The 21429-nt window shown below is 45.2% G+C and overlaps 1 protein-coding gene across 1 annotated transcript; it reads left to right on the top strand.

Annotated features, from left to right (window-relative positions):
• Positions 1-9348: 9348 nt before the first annotated feature.
• LOC120647764 (protein MLP1 homolog) lies at positions 9349-11690 on the top strand. Its single transcript, XM_039924612.1, has 2 exons — positions 9349-10711; positions 10750-11690. Exons 1-2 carry the CDS (start codon positions 9349-9351, stop codon positions 11688-11690), a joined length of 2304 nt encoding a protein of 767 aa, XP_039780546.1.
• Positions 11691-21429: the final 9739 nt, after the last annotated feature.

The raw sequence follows: 21429 nt of genomic DNA, 5'->3' as shown, positions 1-21429 counted from the left end.
CAAAGCAAAAGGGACACTGAGCTGATTGATGAAGCCATCCAGAACTTGGATGGGATCATTAGAATTGATTTGTAAGTTAAGAATGCTCCAACAGTTGAGGGCAAACGGGCAATTCAAAAACAAATGGAACTGGGTTTCTTCAGCCTGCTGCTGGCAGAGCACACAATTGAAAGAGGGCAAGTCCATTCCTTTTCTTCTTAGTAGGCTTCTGGTGGTTAATCTATCTTTCAATAGTAACCAAAAGAAGACGATATGTTTGTGTTGACATTGAGTTCTCCAGATTTTTCTGAAAATTTGGTGTATCTGCCGTGTTCCTACAGATGTTGATAAACTTTAGAAGATGAAAACTGAAAGGAGCCCCAAATAAAGAACCAGACATCATGCTTTTCACTGAAAACTACATCTTGGATATCTTGAGCCAACTGGACCAGCTGCTGAAAAGCCAACTCCGAAAGATGTAAATGTAACAAACTTTCAAGGGAGGGTGTGTCAGCCATTTTCTTAAGAGAGGCATTTTTCAGCTTTGCAAAAGAATAAAGTTCAGGGAATGCATGCTTGGGGACCCATCCAAGACAAAGATCATCCCATAAGGAACAAGATTTTCCATCAAAAGTTACCATTGAGGCAAGGCCCTTGAATTTATCCAGGAGTTTCAGGATGTCCCTCCACCAAAAAGAACATTTTCTTGTTTGCCCTAGCAATCTCTCATTAGAGTAGTGTTTGTCCCAAACCAGATGAACCCATGGAATATCTGCTCTATTGAAGAATTTATGCAGGAATTTGAGCAGGAGTGCCTCATTTTGGGTTTGTAGTTTTATAACTCCCAAACCACCCTCTTTCTTTGGCAAACAAACCATTTCTCAAGTTGCTTTTGGGGGTTTTCTGTCATTGATGTCAGCTCCACGCCACAAGCAGTGCTTCCTAAACTTGTTGATCTGTTTTATTACTGTTTTAGGAAGAGAAAGTGTGCACATTGTGAACATTGGAAGAGCAGAAAAGATTGAATTTGTTAATTGCAGTCTTCCAGCTTGGGATAGATAGATTGAGGTGCTCAGAAGCCTTTTTTCACATCTTGAGACTACTGGTTGGAAATCCTCGATCTTTGGCTTTGATAGACTAAGTGGTAACTCCAAGTAAGTGAAAGGGAAAGATCCAATAGAGCAGCCAAAGGTATTTACTAGGAGCTCAATTCTTTCTTGCTGAATGTTAATGGGAATCATCATGGATTTATTATAATTCACTTTAAGTCCAGTTGAGGAAGAGAACATGTTGAGCAAGTTTTTCAGAAAGAACAGCTGCACTGGGCAGCCTTCCATGATGATTAGAGTGTCATCAGCATACTGTAAGCAGGGGCGGAGCTGCAGCCAGCCACCGGGGTCCGCCGACCCCGACGACCAACGGCAAATCCCCTTTAAATCACTGTTGTCTATACCAAATGACCCCGTAGAAAATCAAGAATACTACACGTCGACCTCCGGTGCTGAAAATTTCTAGCTTCGCCCCTGACTGTAAGATTGGGAAATCCAGAGCATGCTGTACAAGGATAGGCAATCTGAGCAGCTCTTGTTGTCGGCTTTGTTTAGAAGACTTTGGAGAAGGTTAGCAGCAAGCACAAAAAGAAGTGGGGAGAGTGGATCCTCCTCCCTGACTCCTCTTTTGCAATGGAATGTTTTCCCAGGAACACCATTAAGGAGCACAACTGACGTTCCAGAGTTAAGGATATCTTTAATCCAAGAGATCCATAACTGACTAAACCCTTTTTGCTGCATGATCTTGATCATGGCTTCATGCTCAATTTTGTCAAAGGCCATCTCGAAATCCAATTTTAACACAATGATTTCTTTTTTTTTGACTTTTGACAGATATGAATATATTCATAAGCCTAGGCCAAGCAATCCTGTATTGTCCTTGATCTGATGAAGCCATATTGGTTTTGGTGTATAATTTCCATAATATGTTTCTGCAATCTATTTACCAGCAATTTGGTAATGATCTTGACTGAGATGTTTAGCAGAGATATGGGTCTGTAGTCATTGACAGCTTTAGGGTTATCATTTTTCGGGGTCAGTGTAATGTATGAGCCATTAATGCTTTGCAAAGTCACCTCTCCCCTTTGAAAGGCAATGCAAAGTTCATAGAAGTCATGTTTGACTAAATGCTAGCAGGACTTTATAAAGTCAGTGTTAAAGCCATCCGGACCTGGCGATTTGTCTGAGGGCAACTATTTGACTACCTCATCAATTTCCTCAGTGGAGAAGGGAATGTCTAAATCATGTAAATTGGTGGCTGGATTAATGAGCACCTGCAGATCAAAGAGCATTTGCTGAAATTCAGTCTTCCCAAGTCTTTCTTTAAAGGCCTCCCAAAGAATGGTTGCCTTTTGCTCATGATTAGATACTAGGGATCCATTAGGGTCTTTTAGTGTGGTAATCAAGTTTCTATTGAACTTGATAGTGGCATTTGCATGAAAGAATTTTGTGCCCTCATCCCCAAACTTGACCCATTTAATGGTGCCTCTTTGTTTCCAATATATACGTTGTTGCTCCAGTAGGGATGTGAGTTTATCACAAAGGACTGTTTTAAAATTCCACTCAAAAAGTGACAGATCTCTGAATTCCTCAAGTATTTCCAAGAAGGCCAGAACCAATTTAATGTTATGAATGTTTGCCTTTAAACTAGAAAGATGGGCTTGCCATGCCTTGAGAACTCTCCTCAGATTCTTGAACTTGGCCGTAATAATCTTGGCTTTATCTGTGCTTGGGACTGACAGAGACCATCCATGCTGAACCGCCTCCATGAAATGAGGCAGCCATACCTTTCACTTGGGTTGGGTCAGATCCCGCACAAGCTCGATAACTCGTTCCACATTTTTTTTTGAAAGACCTGGACAGATTCCGGCTTGTATGAAGAAAGCAGTTTACATGAAAAATGTACTTAGAAAGGTTCTAAATAGACGGAGCATCGGAAAGCTCCCCACTGAAAAGAAAGCAAAAAAGATTACTCGCTACTTGGGTTCACAACTAAAGCGGCTAGGTGTTTTGCACCCGCCTGGCACCACAATCTTGCTTCATCCTTGATTTCCTCAACTAACTTTTCAACTATCTTCTCCGTGATGTTGAAAACACGAGCGTTTCGTTCCTTCCAGTTGGACCAAGTCACCAAAATCGCAAAGTGACCGCGATCCGGCTGCCATAGTCGAGCTAGAGTCGCCTGCCAGCCCGTGGAACCAGTCCATTAACATGACCGTTGCGTTCCAGTTTGTTGGGTCCAGACCTGGAGAACCGACCCATGAATTGATCTCTGTCCAGACCCTCCTTGACTCTGCACATTCCGAGAAGTTCTACATTTCTGACACAGTTCACTCATAGTCCCCTTCATCTCCAAGCGGATTGGCAATATGGTGGAGCACTGAAGGCGTGACAATGAGTTATTTTGCATCCTGATACCTACCATTCCAATCTCATCTTTTATGGTCATGCATGCCTATCTTTTATATGGAAGTGGTTTCTTTGTGTGCTACTCCTAGCTGATGATACTAGCTGAGAGTACATGCAGAGGGTGGTGGTGAAGCAGACAAGCAGAGCATACATATTAGTTGATACATAAATACTAGTTTGCTTCCTGATCATTTGAGAGGGGCCCTGTGTGCTATTACTAAATGTAGGTCCCAATAAATGAAAAACTTCTAGATCAACAATGTGTGGGCATTTATTTGGGAAATGTTGCATTGCAACGTTTGTCCATGCTAACACTCATTGTAATTGAAAGTGCTTAATACTGTTTGTTAGCTAGATGGATCACAGGAATTTCTCCATAGTACTGGTAGCCCGCACCCTAATAGGATAGATGCAGAATTTAAGGGCCCTGTTAGCCATGGGGTCCTTGTCATCTTCTTCACTGCTGTTTAATTTATACGCCTTTACGCTTGCTTTGCTCATGCCATTTTATAGATGCCACATGATGTGGCTGGTTTTCAACTTTTGATGTATGCGCTTCCTTTAGAGGGTGGGGCTATATCGTTAACACAATTGATTTGCTCATTAAACTTAACTTGGACTGATTTCTTATTTGAACTATCCATGTGAACATTACATATTGCAACTTTCTCTCAAAAAGAATTATATGACGGTGCTATATATAGTTACCATAGATTGTACAAAAAGAATTTGCGGGTATTCTGCAAATTTAATGAGTAAAAAACATTTGATCAAATTGCTTTTTTGAGGTTGTGGCACCAACGTTGGAAAGAACAATTTTTGGGACACATAGCTAGCCATTCTGTCCAAATAATCATTTTTTAATTTTATAAAGTCAGCCATCATGTAGAACAAAATTCTGTATGTAAAATATTGCTCTGTAATTGCCATTGTGCCAAATACACCAGCTGTGGTCATGCTATCTCTTTTTTATTTGGTGGAAGTGATCAACATGTCATCTGCGCAAAAGAAGATTTGTGTAGTCACTTGTCTTAACAGGCTTAAAAAGCCGTGATGCATTAGTCCAGACCCAACAATTTTACGATCTACGCTAATTCACTAAACGAGATATTGAATTGGGATTTTTCATGCGCTCCAAATCGCATCTTACTCGACACTTCAGAAAAAAAAACAGATTAGGTTTTGCATCTATTGCCTGTTACTACAATAATGCTGGATTATTTCACTTGGGGATTGGGTCTCATGGTCATGGGGTTGAAATGGTGAGGGCAACAGGCAACAGATACAAATCTGGTATGCAAATTAAAAAAAGCTGCGCCGGGAGAGAGTGAACGTCTCCACCCCACCCCTGCCGCTAGAGGCATTTGAGCATACCAATCTCCACTTCTCACATAGTCACATAGTCTAGCACATACCTCACATCCTTGTGGATACATGAATGGTATATATAAATAGTTGGCCTAAACTTGCTTTCGTGTAATCAACGTGATACTGTCAAGATATGTGAAAGTTATGATCCTGATTCCTCGCATGCCCAACCACCATTTTAGGAGCACAACTAGCAGCATGGACTGCACTGATTGACCTGAGGCCTAAGACTTGCATGATCTTGCCTATCAATGTGCTAGTAAAATGCAAGGGGCGTCTTATATAGGCAGCTAGCGCAGCACATGGATCTTACCTAATATTTAGTCACCTTTATGCCTCCTGCTTGCCTTCCATTATGCCTTTTCATTAACTCACCAGCAAATTAAAGGTGTTATTGTTCATAAGGATATAGCTAGTTTCTCCAAATTCATACCATTTTTTCTGTATATATTGCACTGATAGTTAACTTTAGGGCGCTGTATACCAAAAAAGGTCCAAATTCGAAGAAACTATATATGTGTGCGCATTTTTTCCAACCAGATTATATGCCTAGTGTTCGGGCCATACCTTGTATGATATTCTGACCAGCTGACCTATGAATCGGCTGTATACTAGCCCTTGTTAACAAAATATGGATAAAAGAAAAGGCACTCCAAATGGACTTGGATCAGAAGCACATTATATATGTCATTATGCCTCCCTTGTCAATAGTAAACAGAAGCACGTCACATATTTATGACTTCACTTACATCACTGAGAACTGAGAATACATTTTCATCCGATAGACAGTTCAAAATACCCAGCTATAGCCTCTGCTATCTCACGCTATAGCCGATTGAGAAGGTTGGTGCTATCTCCCACTATAGCTGCTTGAGAAGGATACTGCTATTTGCCTCCATGTCCATTTTAGCCATTATAGCTCCAGTTAGCTAGCTATTAGCTGTTTTAGGCTTAGTCCGCTACTTTTTGTACATTATATGACATATTGTTGATCCTAATTGAGTACTATTAAATGGGACCATTTACTAATTGCAGTGATTTTGTTATCACAATTAGCGTGAATTCTTTTCGAACAAAACTTGTTCTATTCTTGTCCGCCATAAACCTCCTCTAGACACTTAATGATGTTCCTGATAACCATAGTTTGGTTATATTTTGCATGCTAACTAAAAGCACAGACAATCTCTGCTACAAGGTACCGAATGAGGGGGTTCTTTGACGTGCCCTAGTAGCATCTTTAATTTCTAGACAGGTACTTCGATACCAATTCAAAGAACGACTAGGCTTACTTTGTTGTTTCGACTGATTCAGCTTGCTGATGAAAGTGATGCGTACGACAGCTAGCAGAGCGGATTTTGCCAATGGAGGCAGTAAAACTCTTCTACCCTACCCATCCTAAGCCTCCACTTGAACAGACAATTTTCTATGTCCAGACATCACATTTCATCGTTTGTACATCGCTACAGATTCGTGAACAATGTAGATAGATAAAGAAGTTGTATACATGTTCCTCATTCCTCGCATGCCCAAAAAAAAGAGTAGGGGACAAGCGCCAGCCTTGGTTGCATTAACTGATTTGGGACCTAAACTTCAACTCGTCTTTACCTTGTCACATATTGATCGAGATGTAGAGGGCATTTTTTATAGGCAGCACAACGCATGGATCCAACAATCACAATTACAGACCTACAACTTCTGTGTGCCTTCCATTAATTATTAGTTTCACCAGCCCGTCAGCCTAGACATTATTATTATTATTGTCCACAAAAAAATGTAGTACATCTGCTCGAAGCTCCTCACCCTTTTTTTTTCTTGACTCACTCTTAGGCAATCCCAATCCATGATGTTTATAGATGATGTCTATGATGCCACATAAGCAATACATCACTTTTAAAAACTAAACTCTGCAACCCATGGTTTCTTAGATTGGATTTTAATAAAGGGATCCCTTTAGTAAATTTATTCTCTCACCTCTCCACCTATCATATTCATTTTCCATCTATCGTGAAGATACTATCTTCTCCCAATGCAAACTTAATAGTAGTGTCTAATATATTGGGTTTCATGTTGAAATTGAGTCTTGCATGAGACTCAGTTTCTTCCCCCTCTCTCTTCTCTATCTCTCATTTATTATAGTGCCACATAAGATAAAAATCTACTTCATTCATCTCCTCTCTCTTCTCTATCTCTCATTTATTATAGTGCCACATAAGCTAAAAATCTACTTCATCCGTATTGTAAAGGAAGTTGTTTTGAGTTTGTCTTAAGTCAAATATTTAAACTTTGACTATAAATAAATTCTTTTGGGTTGAGTTTCAAAATATAAAAGCGATATAAGAAGATTCATTTAGAAATGTAGTTTCGTAAAAGTATATGGTGACTATATTTTATAAATTTTTTATAGTAAAAATTTAGTGGTCAAAGTTTTTTTTGAGACCGTGTCAATATCCGAAACGACTTACTTTACAATACGGAGGGAGTATGTGACAATATATTTAATATCATGGACATCATCCTACATAGAGGGTTGGGAATGCCCTCAGTGCCAATATCATTTCAGTGGAATGAGTGTCTCGACTTATAACTTCCTGTTACATCTTCAAGAACAACTACTTACCATCGCAAGTTACAACTGCCAAGTACTTTCCATTCAAAGTTGCATACCATAAATATCAGTTCATAAGTGCGTGCTAAATTTATATACAAAAGCATCACCACCGAGCTCCCAAATTGCATGTTACATCTCCACTCAAAGAAATGCAGATTTGACTATTTGAGCTACCTAGTCATCATGTTAAGAAATGACAGAACAAGGAAGATAATACCATATAGCCCATAGGTTCCAGGGACACCTTAGCGTTGATTCGAATCTGATGGTGAAGTGCGAAGCTTCAATCCATTTATTTAGTGCAACATCAAAGCTCTTCCCATCCAAAACATTTTTTTTTTGAAATGATTTTTTTTTGAAACGACCCATCCAAAACATTAACCTCTGCAGAAAAGCAGGCAAAAAAGTTAAGTGATTACACAATGATTTTGCAGGATAACTTGAAATATTTGTTCTATGAATCTTGTAGGAATGCCACCGTACCCTGCATAAATGGCTGCAAGCCAAGTTTGTTTTAGTGAATCACTTCAATGGATATCAAGAACACCCAGGGAAGATTTGCTAATGGTTTCAGGAATGTTCTGACTCTTGCGAGCCCAAAGATCTTCCAGTTTCCTAATGGATGCAACACTTGATGTTTTGACGAAGCAGAATCTAAAATATTCAAATTTAATCTAAAATATTCAATCAATTAGCATGATACTTGTCTGTTATTCAAATTCAATTTTTTGTGTTCATAATATTTGGTTGCTTCTAGTTATGCCTATTATATTTGAAAAACTAAGATTCAAGTAGAGCAATAAGCCAATAAAAGATACGGTACATGTTTAGAAAAAAAATTTGGTAGCAGTTTCATATTTTTAATCTAATTAGAATTTTTTATATTTTAAAAAATATAAAACCACCTTAGAGCATCTCCAAGACAATCTACATTTTTTACTCTCTATTTGCCTCTCAGTAAAGATTCTACTCTATATTGAGCATTTAACTCTAACAGACTCTCCATTTTCCGCACTTCAAATCACAACATCTACATTCAACTCTCCCTGCGCATGGGGCCATACTTGGCAAGCCATTTTAGCTAGCCGGACTGGCTAGCGAGGTGGCCAATTTAGAGAGCCGGATGGTTTGGCGAGTGGATAGCTAGTCTATTAGAAAGTTATTTTTTGTGTTAAGTAGCTAAAATTTGGATAGTTAAGCCATTTGGTCAGTCTCTTGGAGATGCTCTTAGGATCCACCCTAAGGGCTAAATTTATTCGGTACCGTTGGATGGTCTGCAGTTGAAGTTTGAAAAATGAACCTTTATTATAGTTTAAGGGTGTAAATCGAAAATTTCCTTTTTTTCCTATAATAATAAAAAGGGCCGTATCTTGTGTGTGTTCATATCTTTAAAATTAACTTTCAGATCCTATATATTATTGCTGTTGATTCCATGTGCAGTACGTGTTCAATTTGTAGCATGTGATATTTGTTTTTTCTTAAATAGTAAATAAAAAGACGTGTCTTACATGTGTGCGTATCTATCTGCAAAATCGGTGGCAGTTGGATGAGGATCCTGCATGCTCTGCTATTGTCTTCAAACCTTCACTTCCAGCTTTATTCTGTTTTGTATTACGTAGGAGTTTACTGTTTACTATTGTAATGAACAAATTAAACTTTGCCAAATGCTCTCTCACCGCGGCGCTAATTAACCCGAAGAGTCCTCACATCGAAGCCCAATTAAATGGCTTATTAAGCCCACAAGTAATCCAAACGACGGCCCAACCCAACCCAACCGTCCGAGACCGCCGCGCTCGTTCCGGAACGCAACTCTCTGAGAGCCTTCTAGAAGGCCTGCTCTGCTCCGGCCGGCTCGTCTCGTCCGCGGCTATAAAGCACAGGCAGGGGCGCATCCGTGTCGTCCGCCGCTCCCCCCGTCTCTAAACGGCAACCGCGATGGACTCGCGTAACGGCAACGCCGCCGCCGCGGCGGCGGCGGCTCCGCTGCCCCAGCACCCGCTGCACGCCCTCCTGGCGCTCCCCGACCTCGACCGCCCGCCGGCGGTCTTGGAGACGTGGGAGCTCGAGGCGGTCGCCGCCGCGCTCCCGGCCAAGAAGCGCCGCCTCCGGGAGACCTTCGACCGCCTCGCGGCCTGCGCCCCCGCGCCGCTCCCCTTCCGCTGGGAGGACCTTGACACGTACATCTCATCGCTCCAGTACTCCGGGACACTCCGACGCCGCCAGCTCCGGGAACTCGACGAGTCCCGCCCCGCCCCGGCCGCCCTTGCGCCTGCCCCGGCCCCGGTGTCCGCCACCGGCGATGGCGTCAGCCAGGTGGCACGACCCGTCCATGCCCCTCGCCCGATCTCATCCGCTATCTCCGAGCCGGCCGCCACCGGCGCCGACGCCCGCAAGCTTCGGGCCCTCGAGGTCGAGGAGCCCGAACCCGCCAATGCCCCTGACCCAGCTCCCGCTCCACCCGCCGTACCCGCGACGGCCGCCACCGCCGTGGACGCCGAGAAGGGCAAGAAGCGGAAGACGTCTAGCCACGAGGCGGACGCAATCCACGCGGAGATCCGTGTGCAGGAGGAGGGCCAAGCGGGGATGCCAAAGATACATGAGGGCGGCGCAGCGGCGGCGTCTCCGTTGGAAGGCTTGAATCGCAACGGCAAGAAGTCAAGGCCGGTTCCTGATGCAGGCCCTGCCGACAGCAATGGCCTCGCGGCGGAGCCGAGCGCGACAGCGCGGGTGGACCCCGTCGGTAAGATCGCCGTCGTTTCGCAGGAGCTCCCTGGACCTGCCGCGGCGCGCCATGCGCCGAACGCCACGAACAGGGCCGGGCGGCTCCCGCTGCAACGGATGAGTCGCCCGCCCCGCCCCATCCCAGCCTCAGCCGCAGCGCCCGTCACCGGCGGCCAGGAGGTGGAGGCAGCCAACCAGAAAAAGGACGACCTGGTGGTCGTCAAGAACGCCTCGCACGACGGCGGCGCGGCCGACGCGAGCTCGTGCCATGCTGGCCTCGGCAGCGGCGATGGCCTCCCAAGGTTGGGTGCGGATCCCATCAGCCAGATCACCGGCGTTCGACACGAGCCCCCCGCCTCGAACGCGGCTAGCCCTCCGAAGGGTGTCGCTAGCTTTCCGCTTGCCATGGTGCCGAAGCAGGAGCAGCAGGCCGTCGAGGAGGAGGTGCCTGACGTAGAGATGGAGATGGAGATAGCAGTGGAACCCGATGAGATGCAGGCGCTCAACGACGACGCGCCAGTGGCAGACGAGAAGGCGTCTCCGTTGCACGTCAAGGCTGAGGAGGCCGACGAGGTGAGTCCGCTTCCTCTAGCCTGTAGCCATGGCCTTGCACAGGCCGGTGCTCGCGCGGCGGCCACCGCGATGCGGGCGCCACCGTGCGCGAAAGCTCACCCGCCGCGACGCCCGACGCCCCGAACCTCGTCGAGGCCGGTGCCCCGAAGAGCGCCGGCGAGGGCGCCGCCACGCGCGACGCCGCGCGGCTTGCACCGGCTGGCTCCGGTGACGACGCCAGTACGGTGAGTCCGGTTCCTCCACGTAGAGGCAGCGGCCTTGCTCCGTCCGGCTCCGGCGTGAGCGCCGACGACGACGCAATGCGGACGGTCGCCGCGGGCAAGAGCGCCGCCGCCGTCGCACGGCGAGATTCCCCGGCCGCGACGCGCCACGACCTCGGGCCGGCTACGGGACGGGAAGCCGCTGGCCCTCCGCAGGCCAGCAGGGCTCCCCCGAAAGCCAGCAATAAGCAGCATGTGCTCCAGAAGCAGCACATGCCCAAGCAGGGCTACCACCCTGACCCGAGTTATTCAGCACACAAACAGAACGAACACCATTCGTTCTCGAGGAATCATGGTCATGGCGGCCGGCCGGCGGGTTTCCGGCCTGTGCCTGAAGCACAGGCCGCGGCTGCTCGGTGGAACGGGCCACCACCCGGCGAGTGGAGAGGCGGTGGCGGGCGCGGTGGGTCTGCAGCAGCCGGAGGCCTGCAGGAAGACGGCAGCAGGAGCAAAGGCGGCAACGCCAAGGGGAAACCCCCCAAGTTCAAGTTCTGCAACAAGTGCGGGTGCAGGGGCCATCTGGCTGAGAATTGCCGCACGGCGAAGCACCTGGTCGACCTGTACCAGAGGGCCAAGGAGGAGGAGAAGAACCAGATCTGCTACAGGTGCGGGTGCACAGGTCACTGGTCTCGCAAGTGCCGCACGCCCAAGCACCTCGTCGACCTCTATCAAAAGGATCGGGCGGCCAAACGTGCGGCGGCACGGGGGGACGCTTCGTCTTGATGGAATAGCATCAGATGGCACAGGTTAGGAATCTCTCTCCTCTCTTTATTAAAGCATATGTGTTTTTGATAAGGGGGTTGTTTGTTCTCAATTTAATCTCTACTTATGTAGAGTTCGCCACTAGACCTATATCCAAATAGATAGAAGATAGTCTTTAGAGAACATATTTTGCAAAATGTTATCTTACTTTTGGTGTTGTATTTGTTATGTTATAAATACCCCAAATTTGTCTTTCCAAACAAGACTTGATTTTGTACTAATTGAGCTACTTTTGAACTATTTGAGTTTGAGTTTTATGAATTTCAAATGCATTTCACAATCTGGTGAAATATAAGGCCAAGTTTGTTTGGACTTCCCCATGCTTGGCTCCTAAAACATGAAGGAGATACTAATGAGACATTTTTGAACTACTTGAATTTGAATTTTACATAGCATGTGGTTGAATCCTCCTTGGAAAAGCATTATACCCAACAATAATGTTGGCCAATGTTAGGGAACATGTGGCTGGTTTTGACTCTCCTTGGTTCACCGATTGGGCTATTAACATTTCTGAAGTGCCATTAGCTTCTCTTCAATTTATACATCTAAGGTCATTAGTAGTCCATTTAGCAACGATCAAACATGTATGAATTCAAATCCGTAGTTATGAAGATACTTCTAATGTGTGCTGTTCAATTTGTAGCATGTGAGAGATTAATATGTAATTTACCCTTCTTATGATATATATATATATATATATATATATATATATATATATATATATATATATTCTTAGCATTTGGTGTGGTTGAATAAAGATTTAATGAATGATTGTCATACTCAAAGTAGTAAATAGAAGATGGTTATTTAAATGTGTTGGGACCGCCACCTCCGAATGGTACCTAAGACCACCGGGTTCTCAAAGATAACCTTCGATTAAGTTGGGATCGATGGCGCACTATGTTTCTTCTCTCTTTCGCGTGCAGGATCAAAGATCCGAGGTTCGAGGGTTACTTACGAATTGTGAAAGGCTTAGACCTTAATGGAGAAACCTTCGACTAGAGAGTTAACAACCGCATATGATGTTTTCCTCTTGGTTTTGTCTGTAGGAAAGGAGGTCTCGCGTCTGCAGGGCATGAACACGATGAGGAATCGTTGGGGGCCAGGGGGGATTCTAGATGACATCGTGGTTCGTGGATACTTGAAGACGAACAACACGTGTGAAGACGATTGAAGGTCACCCCAAGATCACGAGGACCCATGTAGGAATTCAAATTGCACACTCCAAGATGTGAAAAAAACCTCGAAGTTAGAATATTCCGGTAGGATGAGGGTAGACTAGGAATTATGTAACCGAGGTAGGAAGGTATAAATACCCCCCTCCACCACTGTAACGGGATGGTGTTTTAAGATTTTGAAGTGCACATTTTACTTCCCATCGAGATCGAATTGTTTGTTCCCATTTCTGTTTGGAATTTGCTTGTCTGGTACCAACAAAATATGCATTACACTGGTGGTCGCGAATGCTAAGTTACAAGTAGCTAATTATACATATATCAAGACTTCCTCCTTCCATAAAAATCAACTGAAATAGTCTAGTCAATTAAAAGTTAGATTTTAGAAGCATAATTTGCATATAACTGGCACAAAAATAAAGAATAAGATAAAAAATATTAAATAAGAAAAATACTATATATACTATCGGCCCTGGAGAGGGCGCGCTAGGAGCAGCCCGCCGCTCCCCGAGCGTTCCTCGGGCGCCACGTGCCCCGGAGAGAGAAGCCCGACACGGCCCGTGGATTTGCCGCGCCCATGTGCCGCGGTCGCAGCGCCTCAGTCCGTCCGCGCCCGGCCGGAGAGAGAGGGGGGAGGGAGGGCCAGCCCGCCGCCGCCGCGAGGAGGGAGGAGGAAGGAGGAGGCCGGTTGCGCGCGCAGGGGAGGGGGAAGGACGCCCGGCGCGGCGAGGAAGTGAGGAGAGGGGTGTGCCGATGGGGAGGGAGGCCGCCCCTACTCCTCCTCCTCTGAGGACCCACGCCGCTCGAGGCCCACCGCCGCGCGCGGATTCGGCCGGCGAGGAGGCCGAGGCCGGTACTCCCCCCACCGCCTGGATCTGCTCGTGAGCACCTCAGCCGCCGCCGCCGGAGAGGACTGGCCACCGGGAGCAGGGGTGGGGTGGTGGTGGGGCCCCGCGCCCGCAACGGCGGAGCCTGCTCCGCCCGTCGGAGCCATGCCTGCCGCCGTGCCGGTCCCACCTCGCTGCAGCCGCAGACGGCCACGTGCGCCGCGAGGAGCGGCCATCGGCACCTTCGCCGGCACGCCGCGGGCGGGGAAGACAACTCGAGGCCGGCCGAAATCCCGCACGCCGCGGCAGGTCCGCTGCTCCGGTTGCCCGGCGTCTCCAATCCGGCCTCCCACAAGGCCTCTCCGCTCTGCTCCGGCCGCCGCGCGCAAGAGAGAGGGCGGCGCCGCGCGGCGAGGCAGAAGGGAGGAGGAGGGGGCGGAGCTCGAGCAGGCCAGGGATCCGCCGTGGCCCCGTGCGACCTGGGAGGGGGGGTGCGCTCGCCGCCGGCGGAGGGAGCAGGGAAAGGACGGCGAAGGGAGTAGAGAGGGACGGCGCGTCGCGAGAGAGAGAGGGGCTGGGGGAGGCCGGGAGGAGAGAGAGAGACCGGATGTTTACTCCACGATCCAGCCTGGGCGCAGCGTAGCGCGCGAACTACCTAGTAGACTTTAAGTGTGGTAGTAATAATCCACTAGTAGAATCAAATAGGGGCTGCACTCTGTCAACCTAAAAATATCAACCATATAAGGTGAGTCTAGGTCTCTTGTTGTATCTATCACGAATCTCTTGTCATACCTATTATTTCCGGTTCGGATAAATCCTATGTAACCGAACAAGGCCTAATGGAATAACATCATATATGGCACAAAGGTTAGGCTCACTCAGGTTAGAAATCTCTCCCCTCTCTAAGGCATGTATGTTTAGATAAGGGGGTTGCTTCAGTAATTTTCTTGATTTAATTCATACTTATGTAGTGTTTGCCACTTAATTTGGGCCTTTAGAATGTCTTTAGAGAACATACTTTGCAAAATGTTATCTTACTTTTGGTGTTGCACTTGTTATATTAATACCCAAATTTATCTTTCCAAACATGACTAAATTGTATATGTATGTTTCTGTTTTACATGGTCAATACTCAATAGTAATTGAGCTACTTTTGAGCTATTTGAGTTTTAATTTATGAATTTTAAATGCATTTCACAATCTGGTGAAGTGAAGTGAAGTTTGGACTTCCCTATGCTTGGCTCCTAAAACACGAAGGAAATACAAATTGAGACATTTTTTAACTATTGGAATCTGAATTTTACATCACATGTGGTTGGATCCTCCTTGGAAATGTATTTTACCCAACAATGTTGGACAAACTTAGGGAACGTGTGGTTGGTTTGACTTGGACTATTACATTTATTCTAAAGAGGCATTAGCTTGTCTTAAATTTATGCATCTAAGGTCATTGGTAGTTCATTTAGAAACAATCAACCATGTCAGACCGCATATCCGTGGACCATGGTTAAAAAAAACTCGACTTGCGAGGGGCATGCAAACCGCCCCAAGCATTAATATAAGAAGAAGACCTCTCACGCAGGATAAGAAAACCCCCGAAACCCCGCCCCATCCTTAGATTCCTTACGCGGGGGTGTCGTAACCCATGCCATAACCTGTGTGAGATCGGGCCGGGGTGGGCCGAGACCTATTTCCATGTGCTTTGGTGTGTAGGAAGGTGAGGGGATTTTTTTAACCTCGGCTTGAAATTCGCTCCCTCCAAGAGTCGAACTCAGGACCCGAGGGAGTGCTACCGAGACCACCGAACCAATCCGGCCAGGGTTAATAATCCCGACCGGTCCGGTCAAACCGCCGCCCTCCGGTACCGGTTTACCGGACCGGTTTGACCGGAAACCGGTTGAATTCAAATCCAAATTCAAAATCACATGTGTAATCGGTTTGGACCGGTTTACCGGCCGGTTTGACCGGTTTGAATTCAAATTCAAATTCAAAATCGCATGTGTAACCGGTTTGGAACAGTATACCGGTCGGTTTCACTGGTTTACCGGCCGGTTTGACCGGTTTACCAAGTGGGCCTTAATGGGCCGTCTCATTTTTTCCTTTTCTTTTTTGGTTTAACTTTAAATGCCTGAAAAGTATGTTAGATGAACAAATTTTTGAGAAAATTTGACACCATTAGATTCGTCGCACCTTGAAGTATTTTTAGGAATTTTTTTTTTCATTTTTTTGAATTCAAATTTGAATTTTGAATTTGGGCTGGTTTGGTACCGGCCCAAACCGGAACCGGGCCGGTCCGGTTTGACCGGTAACCGGTCAAACCGGATCGGTTCCCACCGGTTTTGTAAACCCTGAATCCGGCTAGGCACCTGTTCATTGCATATCAGTGGTTATGAAGATATTTCTAACTAAGTGATTCTCTGCGCGTTGCTACGAGATTTGAGAGAGTTTTTGTCGGAGTTTCGAATCACCGACTAGTAAACTTATGCGCGCATCACTGGTTCGGATAGTAATGCAAGAATGAGACACAAGGTCTATACTGGTTTGGGCAGAACATCCCTACGTCCAGTTCGAGCTCTCGTGCTCTTGCACTCAAGTTTGCAGTAGGGGTTACAAACGGGCGAGAGAGGGAACGGGGCTCCCAAGTCTCTCTCTCTCTCTCTGTGTGTGTGTAAAATGCGGACCCCCATGGGGTACGTCTCCTCCCTTTTATAGTCCAAGGGAAGAGTGTTTACATTAGGAGAAGAAAAGGAAAGGCGTGGGGGTCGGGCACCTCCCGACCCCTACCTATTATCTACAGAGTGCGGTGGGCCCTGCTGGCCTGGCTTGATGGTAACAATAGGGTGTCTGTCCCCATCCCCGGCATTGTGCCAGTCATGGCAGGATGGGGGCACGGGATTCGTGCTACCGCACACGTCGTCAACTGTTGGGAATGGACGGTCCACCATGTCCCGGCGTGGCATTCGTCACCACTCTCCCTGTCGATGATGTCTGGTGGAGTGGTTGGGCCACGTCTTCCTCTGGAGGACGTGGGTTGACCCGTCGCCCACTCCAGTCCATACAGGGGCGTGGGATGGTCACGTCCCTGTCTCACTGGGGCCACGTCCGTCGACCTCCCTTTGACCATGGGCACTCTCCCTTTCACGGAGATCTGTCGTTATCACGGACGGAGTGGGCCCTCTCGGGCGAGGCTAAACCTTTCCCGCAGGAGTCGGGGATTGGATCGGGCAAGACGGAGTCCTCCCGCGGGGGTCGGGGGTTGGGCGAGGCAGAGCCCTCAGATGAGTTCTAGGCTATCCCAGGCCGCTGGGCCTTGATTCGCTCCTACTGATCCTGCGACCCAGTTAAGGCCTTTACCTGATGGTTAGGTCTTGACATGCGGATTAGGGGTACCCGTTACTTTTATCCTCATCGGTTTTTCTAATAAACTATGAGAGGTTGGGCATCTTTAAAAGTTGTAGGAAGGAAGTAGAGAAGTCAGACGATGAGCTGAAAAGCCATCAGTAGTGGCGTTCGAGTTATGATCATTACGGTTGATGCTAGTGGATAATGATGGTGATGATACATGGACAGATGGATTTTAGAGGACACCGATGATATGACGGTAATGAAAATAGAAGTGACGTGGCTTAACGTGATCACAGAGAAATATGAGTAATTTACATTTACGCTTCTTATGTAGTGGGATATAATATATCCCTATCATTTGGTGTGCTTGATAAACATTTAATGAATGATCGCCATATCCAAGGTAGTAAAATAGCATATAGCTGTTTAAATGGGGGGGGGTTGTCTATTTGTTGCTTTAAGCGACTTGAGCCGATCGCATCGCAGTCGCAGAAGAAAGCCTCGGTGTGGGCGGCGCGCGCAGCGCGTGCGAGGAAGCGGACGCGAAAGCTAGGCCCGGCCCATTAAGCGAATTGAATGCATAATGTTAGACCTGCCATTGACTTATACTTTTTCATATGTTAAACAAGAAATTTCAGAGTGTTTCTGAAAAAAAAATATTTGCAAGGAAAGTTCAAAAATAAGTGTTGTTAAACACTTCAGAATGTTTCTAGTTTTTGTAACATTCTAGATTTTGTTTGGAAAACATTTCAGAGTGTTCCGTAGAAAATTGTTTGTCAAACATTCTCAATTGTTCCAGAACAAGAATATCAAAAATGTTTCGAATAAAGTTTTGCATCTTTTAAAATGTTCCTGAAAATTCAAGAAATGTTTGGAAACATCTTAGAGTGTTTAGTGGAAATTGTTTAGCAAAAAAGTTAGAACAAAATGCAGTGTTCTGAATGAATGCGAAAATGTTCCGAATAAACATTTGCATCTTTTAAAATCATCCAAAATTCAAGAAATGTTTAGGAAACATTTCAGAGTGTTCCAGAACAAGACATAGTGTTCCCACGAATACCGAAAATATTTCGAATAAAGTTTAGCATTTTTTAAAAATGCTCCTAAACATTCAAGAAATGTTTTTGAAAACATTCTAGTGTTTCGTTGAAAAATGTTTACCCCAAAAAAGTTCCCAAAAAAATTGTTTGTCAAACAATCTCAATTGTTTTAGAACAAATCACAGTGTTCTAAATGCAATAACAAAATGTAAATTTGTTGAAGAACAAATCACAGTGTTATGAATGAATGCGAAAATGTTCCGAATAAAGATTTGCATCTTCTAAAATTGTTCCTATTCCTAAACATTCAAGAAATGTTTTGGAAACATTTCAGAGTGTTTCGGAACAAAAAATAGTGTTCCAGTGAATACCAAAAATGTTTCGAATAAAGTTTTGCATCTTTTAAAATGTTCCTGAACAATCAAGAAATGTTTGGAAAAATTTCAGAGTGTTTTGTGGGAATTGTTAGCCAAAAAGTTCACAAAAAAAAGTTTGTCAAACAATGAAAATTTGTTGCAGAATAGATCACAGTGTTCTGAATAAACATTTGCAGCTTTTAAAATCCTCCAAAATTCAAGAAATGCTTAGTAAGCATTTCAGTGTTCCAGAACAAAATACTGTGTTCTAGTGAATACCAAAAATGTTTCGAATAAAGTTTTGCATCTTTTGAAAAGTTCCAAATGGAATGCAAAAAGTTCGGCAACATTTTGAAAATGTTATGTAACTTATCAAAAAGTTTGGACCATTTCAAAATGTATTATTCTATAATTTTTGAAACATCATTAAAAGTTCAAAAAGTAATGCTCAAAAGTTCGGCATCATTGTGATTTGTTTGGGTCCGAACTGCATTGCTTCGAACTTTTCAACCACTAGTTTATACGAGTTGATGTTAATCATGTCACTGATCTCTAAGTTGGCCGTACACCAACGGTGTCCTCACAGTTCCACTTCCATGTCCTAATAGGACAGTCGTTACGCTAGAGGATTTTTTTAGATACAGTCATTACGCTAGATATCTTAGCAAATCAGGCATGGGCACTGCGCTGCGTATCAAAGGATTAAAATGGGCCGTCGTGGTTAATGGGCCGGGGGACACGAAACGGACAGTGCAAACAGGCGCAGGGGAACCTTCTGCGACGGAAGCGCACGCAGCAGCGCTTATTATGCCTCCGCCGTTTAAATGTGCATTACACCGGTGGTGGCGAATGCTAAGTTACAAATAGCTAATTATGCATATATCAAGACTTCATCCTTCCATAAAAAATCAACTGAAATAGTCTAGTCCATTAAAATTTAGATTTTAGAAGCATAATTTGCACATAACTGGCACAAAAAACAATAAGATATAAGATAAAAAATTAAGTAATAAAAATAGACTTTAATGAGATAGTGTGGTAGTAACAAACCACTAGTTGGATCAAATAGGGGCTGCACTCTATCAACCTCTAAAACATCAACAACGCTATTGCGGCAACGCTATTTATTACATTGGCTTATCAAACGATGGTACGCCTATGGTGTTGGGCACTTGTGGCTTCATTAGTACCATGGGATCTCTCGGAGAAAGGAATATGTGCTTATGTATACCACAGGTTTGGTCACATTTTTTGTGTGTACGTGGGAGTCAAGATGCCTTATTAGCTAGGAAATCATGTTCGAAATGGTTTTTTTACTATTTTTATATCTATAAGTAATTATGTCCGTGCGTTGCTACAGATAAAGTTGGTATAAGTATCAGATACGTATTGGTGCCCCTGTGTTAATTTGTAGCGATCTACATGATCGAGTCGTGGACGGAGTGGTCGGTCCGACTCGCATACGAGATGGACTAAGACCCACCTGTCAATAACACAGGCAGACCAAACCAACGTACAAAACTAAAATTTTGGGTGGAAACCTTACTCGCTTTACTAATATATATACTAGGCAATTATGTCCGTGCGTTGTTACGGACAAAGTTGGTATAAATATCGGATATGTATTGGTGTTCGTGTGTTAATTTGTAAAGATCTGCGTGATCGAGTCGTGGACGAAGAGGGTTGGTCCGACTCGCATACGAAATGGACTAAGGCCCACCTGTCAATAATACATACGGACCAAACCAACATACCAAACCAAAAATTTGGATGAAAACCTTACTCGCTTTAGTAATAGATATAGATTAGGCAATTATGCCCGTGCATTGCTACGACAAAGTTCGTATATGTATCGGATACGTATTGGTGCCCATATGTTAATTTGTAGGGATAATCTACGTGATCGAGTGTGGACGAAGGGGGTTGGTTCAACTCCCATACGGGATGGACTAAGGTCCACCTGTCAATAATACAGTCAGACTAAACTAACGTACCAAACCAAAAATTTAGGTGAAAATCTTACTCGTTTTAATATATATATATATATATATATATATATATATATATATATATATATATATATATATATATATATATAAAAGAGAAGGGCGCATGCAGTTGGATTCTATTCATGGTGCTGCTTAGCTCGCTCATTCGATTCCGCCGTATTGGACGCGCCACACCTGCTAGGACAAGAAGAGCGATATTGGATTGAATGTTTGTGACATAGGGGAGCCGGAGATAATCTCGGAACGATGCCAACACCAGTGTACACTAAAAGAAAGAGCCCAACGTCATGAACACTAAGCGTCTAAGCAGGCTCACCCACACGGACTCGAGAATCAGGGTGTCACCATGTTACGGCACACGACAATTATGGAGGATGGAGAGCGATTCGGACTGGGACCGGCAAAGACGGCGTGGCACGTGGTGGATATTGAATCGGACTTGGTCCAACATGCGACAGGGTAATACGAAGGAAACCGGTGGGGACAGTACGATGTAGGTCCACATGTCGGTGTTTAATAACGAACCAAAAGTCAAAGTATTGCAGAAACGGTCCGCTCTTTATAAATAGATAAAGATAAAGATATATATACACAAATGCAAAAAAAAAGATATAAAAAAATGCGAGCGCGGGGAGGAGGGCACGCGGCCGTCGGTGAGCGCGCGCCATGTACCCGCTGTAGACCAGCGGGACGCGGCGGAGGACGTCGGCCGTCGGCGAGAAGACACGCCCGGCGATCTCTGAAATCTGATGAGTGATGACCGGGCAGCCGGAAAAAAAAAGAAGAAGAAAAGACCGCACCGAATCCAACTTGACAGATAAAAACGGCGAGGCCGCCACGCGAACAGGCCCATACCAAATTAGTATCGGACTTCTCCCTTTATCCTGCAGCCCGGCCCAGCTGCAGCGCCGCCCGGAAACCACCTCGGGCCAAGAGGAGGGAAGGGAA

The sequence above is a fragment of the Panicum virgatum genome, chromosome 9K, assembly GCF_016808335.1.
Source record: "Panicum virgatum strain AP13 chromosome 9K, P.virgatum_v5, whole genome shotgun sequence".
In the NCBI taxonomy this organism is placed as follows: Eukaryota; Viridiplantae; Streptophyta; class Magnoliopsida; order Poales; family Poaceae; genus Panicum; species Panicum virgatum.
This window is presented reverse-complemented; position numbering and strand designations above follow the sequence as displayed.

Coding starts and splice junctions, on each gene's coding strand:
- LOC120647764 (XM_039924612.1), top strand. CDS start 9,349: ATGGACTCGCGTAACGGCAACGCCGCCGCCGCGGCGGCGGCGGCTCCG. Junction 10,712..10,749: donor TGAGGAGGCCGACGAGGTGA/GTCCGCTTCCTC, acceptor GGCCTTGCACAG/GCCGGTGCTCGCGCGGCGGC.